The sequence below is a fragment of the Haliotis rufescens genome, unplaced genomic scaffold (assembly GCF_023055435.1).
Source record: "Haliotis rufescens isolate VD_foot unplaced genomic scaffold, xgHalRufe1.0.p SCAF_14, whole genome shotgun sequence".
NCBI lineage: Eukaryota > Metazoa > Mollusca > Gastropoda > Lepetellida > Haliotidae > Haliotis > Haliotis rufescens.
In genome coordinates, this window is record NW_025963824.1 from 9061719 (window position 1) to 9064706 (window position 2988).

Here is a 2988-nt window from a genome sequence, read left to right on the forward strand (position 1 = left end):
AATAAACACCCAGTAATAAGATATGAATTAGTTTCAATATTTCCTATTTAAAACCAGAAAATATGGTCAATGCATGCCATATATATACTTAACAACTAAAATGCGAGTCCATGTTCAATTCAAGCTCCGACGATCATACAGTTCACTCTATGAAGGTTCATACTCCACTAAACTCACACAAAGTGAAAGTCAATTCTTGGCACATGGAATATGCTGCAGCACAATGTACCTTCTACCATACACTTAATAGTTTGTTATTTTCAGCAAGATATAAAATAATATTTACTAACACTAATGTGGCTTGTTCGTGTTCACTCAGGCAGTGAACTCTCATGAAAAACTCATAACATTGAGACGCTGTGAAAACGCATATTACATTTTTTGGTACTTATTTGACAAAATGGACAAAAACGAAACAAATTGTTCTGGGCATTCAGGCATGAGATAATCAAACATGGGTACGGGTTCGAATCCCGTTTATGTGTTTGGAGATGTACTAAAGCACATAATCAAACATATTTTCTGAATCCGTGTAAAAGCTGATCATGCGCTTTCACTTTGTCTCAGTGCATGTAAGCACATAGCTCATCAGATTCTAAATATCTTGAATGATCATTCATTAACATTCTTAAGATTCTAAGAAAGCCCATACTTTTTTCAAGGTTATTTCATCTTTCCGATTCACGAGAATGTCCCTGTCCTGAATGATCCCTTAGGTATTTGACAATGACATTGCTTCTCCCTCGCTGAGCCAGGGTGAGGACATCTTCACCTGTGTCTGAGACCAGAGAGAGATCTGGGTTGTGAGACACCAGCAACTGGAAGACATCATCATGGCCACACACAGCCGCCATCATGACCGGTGTCCAGTCATACCGACCTCGGACGTTGATGTCATAGGATGGGAGCAGATACTCCACACACTGTCTGTTACCTCCCCGACAGGCCAGATGTAGTAAACTGTCTCCAAACTGGTCTGTCTGAACCAGGACAGGGCTGTTTTCACCGTAAATCCTCGGACGGTACATCCAACCCGTCACTATTGATCTCATCAGTTCATTCCATGGAGAGGGCTTCTTCATATGTTGTCCATCTGGAGATAATTGTTCTATGATGTGGCGACATCCTCCCTGAAGGGCGAGAGTGAACACACCATCTCCCGTTTTATCAACCAGTGTCAGATCTGCACCTTTTTGTTTCAGGAAGTCAAACACTGACTGTTTACCAAACACAGCTTCTACCATTGCAGGTGACCACCCATGTAGGTTTCTGTCGTCAATATTAAACCATGGACACACATGTTTCACCATAATCTTGGACGCGACGTTAAACCCAACTTCACCTCACCTCACCTCACATGTTTCACCATACCAAGATGGCCATAATAACAAGCCGCATGTAGCAGACTATTTCCCGAATTATCCACCATTTTGACGTCAGCTTTGCGGGACACAAGGAAGCCAACGACAGCCATGTGGCCTCCGCTAGCTGCCTCCAAGAGTGGAGTGCATCCATGTACTCCTCTTGTGTTAATGTCAAAGAGATCAATGACATCTTCAACAATTGTCATGTTCCCACCTTTACTCGCTGCGTGTAGTACCGTGTGATTATTATCACCAACTAATAAACGGTTTCCCCCACTTCTCAGAATAAGTAACCAAACATCATTCTTTCCAGACCAAGCTGCCCTCATGAATGATGTACAATCGTATACTCCCCGACAATTAATGTCAGAAAATGGCAGGAGAAGCTCTACAATGAACCTATTTCCACCTTGACATGCCAGATGAAGAACATTGTTATTGTAGTCATCTGCCAGTGTGAGGTCAGCTCCCTTTGACGCAAGCATTTCAAAAGTATCTTTCTTTCCATAGAGAGCTGCTATCATTACTCCTGTCAAACAATGTTGTCCCCGACAATTGATGTCAAATAATGGCAGCAGAGGTTCTACAATGAACCTATTTCCTCCCTCGGCCATTATTACTCCTGTCCCACCATGTCGTCCCTGCCAATTAATGTCAAATTATGGCAGTAGACTTTCTACAATGGACCTATTTCCACCCTGACATGCCAGTTGTAGAACATTGTTATTGTAGTCATCTGTCAGTGTGAGATCAGTTCCCGCTGACATCAGCATTTCAAAAGTATCCTTCTTTCCAAAGAGAACGGCCATCATTACTCCTGTCCGACCCTCATTTCCCCGACAATTAATGTCAAATAACGGCAGTAGACGTTCTAGTATGAACCTATTTCCACCCTGACATGCCAGATGAAGTACATTGTTATTGTAGTCATCTGTCAGTGTGAGATCAGCTCCCTTTGCCATCAGCATTTCAAAAGAATCCCTTTTTCCAAAAAAAGCTGCCCTCATTGCTCCTGTGAAACAATGTTGTCCCTGACAATTTATGTCAAATAATGACAGTAGACGTTCTACAATGAACCTATTTCCCCCCTCACATGCCAGAAGAAGTACATTGTTATTGAAGTCATCTGTTAGTGTGAGATCAGCTCCCGCTGACACAAGCATTTCAAAAGTATCCTTCTTTCCACAGAGAACGGCCATCATTACTCCTGTCAAACCCTCATTTCTCCGACAATTAATGTCAAATAACGGCAGTAGGCGTTCTAGAATGAACCTATTTCCACCCTGACATGCCAGATGAAGTACATTGTTATTGTTGTCATCTGTCAGTGTGAGATCAGCTCCCTTTGCCATCAGCATTTCAAAAGTATCTTTCTTTCCATAGAGAGCTGCCATCATTACTCATGTCAAACCCTCTCGTCCCCGACAATTAATGTCAAATAAGGGCAGTAGACGTTCTACAATGAACCTATTTCCACCCTGACATGCCAGATGAAGTACATTGCTATTGTAATCATCTGTCAGTGTGAGATCAGCTCCCTTTGTCTGAAGCATTTCAAAAGAATCCCTTTTTCCACAGAAAGCTGCCCTCATTACTCCTGTCAAACCCTCATTTCCACGACAAT

General features: G+C 42.2%; 2 protein-coding genes across 2 annotated transcripts; both read right to left on the minus strand.

Annotated features, from left to right (window-relative positions):
- Nucleotides 1–668: 668 nt before the first annotated feature.
- On the minus strand, nucleotides 669–1244 carry LOC125379186 (fibronectin type 3 and ankyrin repeat domains protein 1-like). The gene has a single exon (XM_048395406.1). The coding sequence runs from the start codon at nucleotides 1242–1244 to the stop codon at nucleotides 669–671; it is 576 nt and encodes a 191-aa protein (XP_048251363.1).
- Nucleotides 1245–1348: 104 nt separating this feature from the next.
- Nucleotides 1349–2758, minus strand: LOC125379187 (ankyrin repeat domain-containing protein 50-like). The gene is made up of 2 exons (XM_048395407.1): nucleotides 2458–2758; nucleotides 1349–1587 (listed from the first exon to the last, which is right to left on the minus strand). The coding sequence occupies exons 1-2, from the start codon at nucleotides 2756–2758 to the stop codon at nucleotides 1349–1351; spliced, it is 540 nt and encodes a 179-aa protein (XP_048251364.1).
- Between the last annotated feature and the right edge of the window lie 230 nt (nucleotides 2759–2988).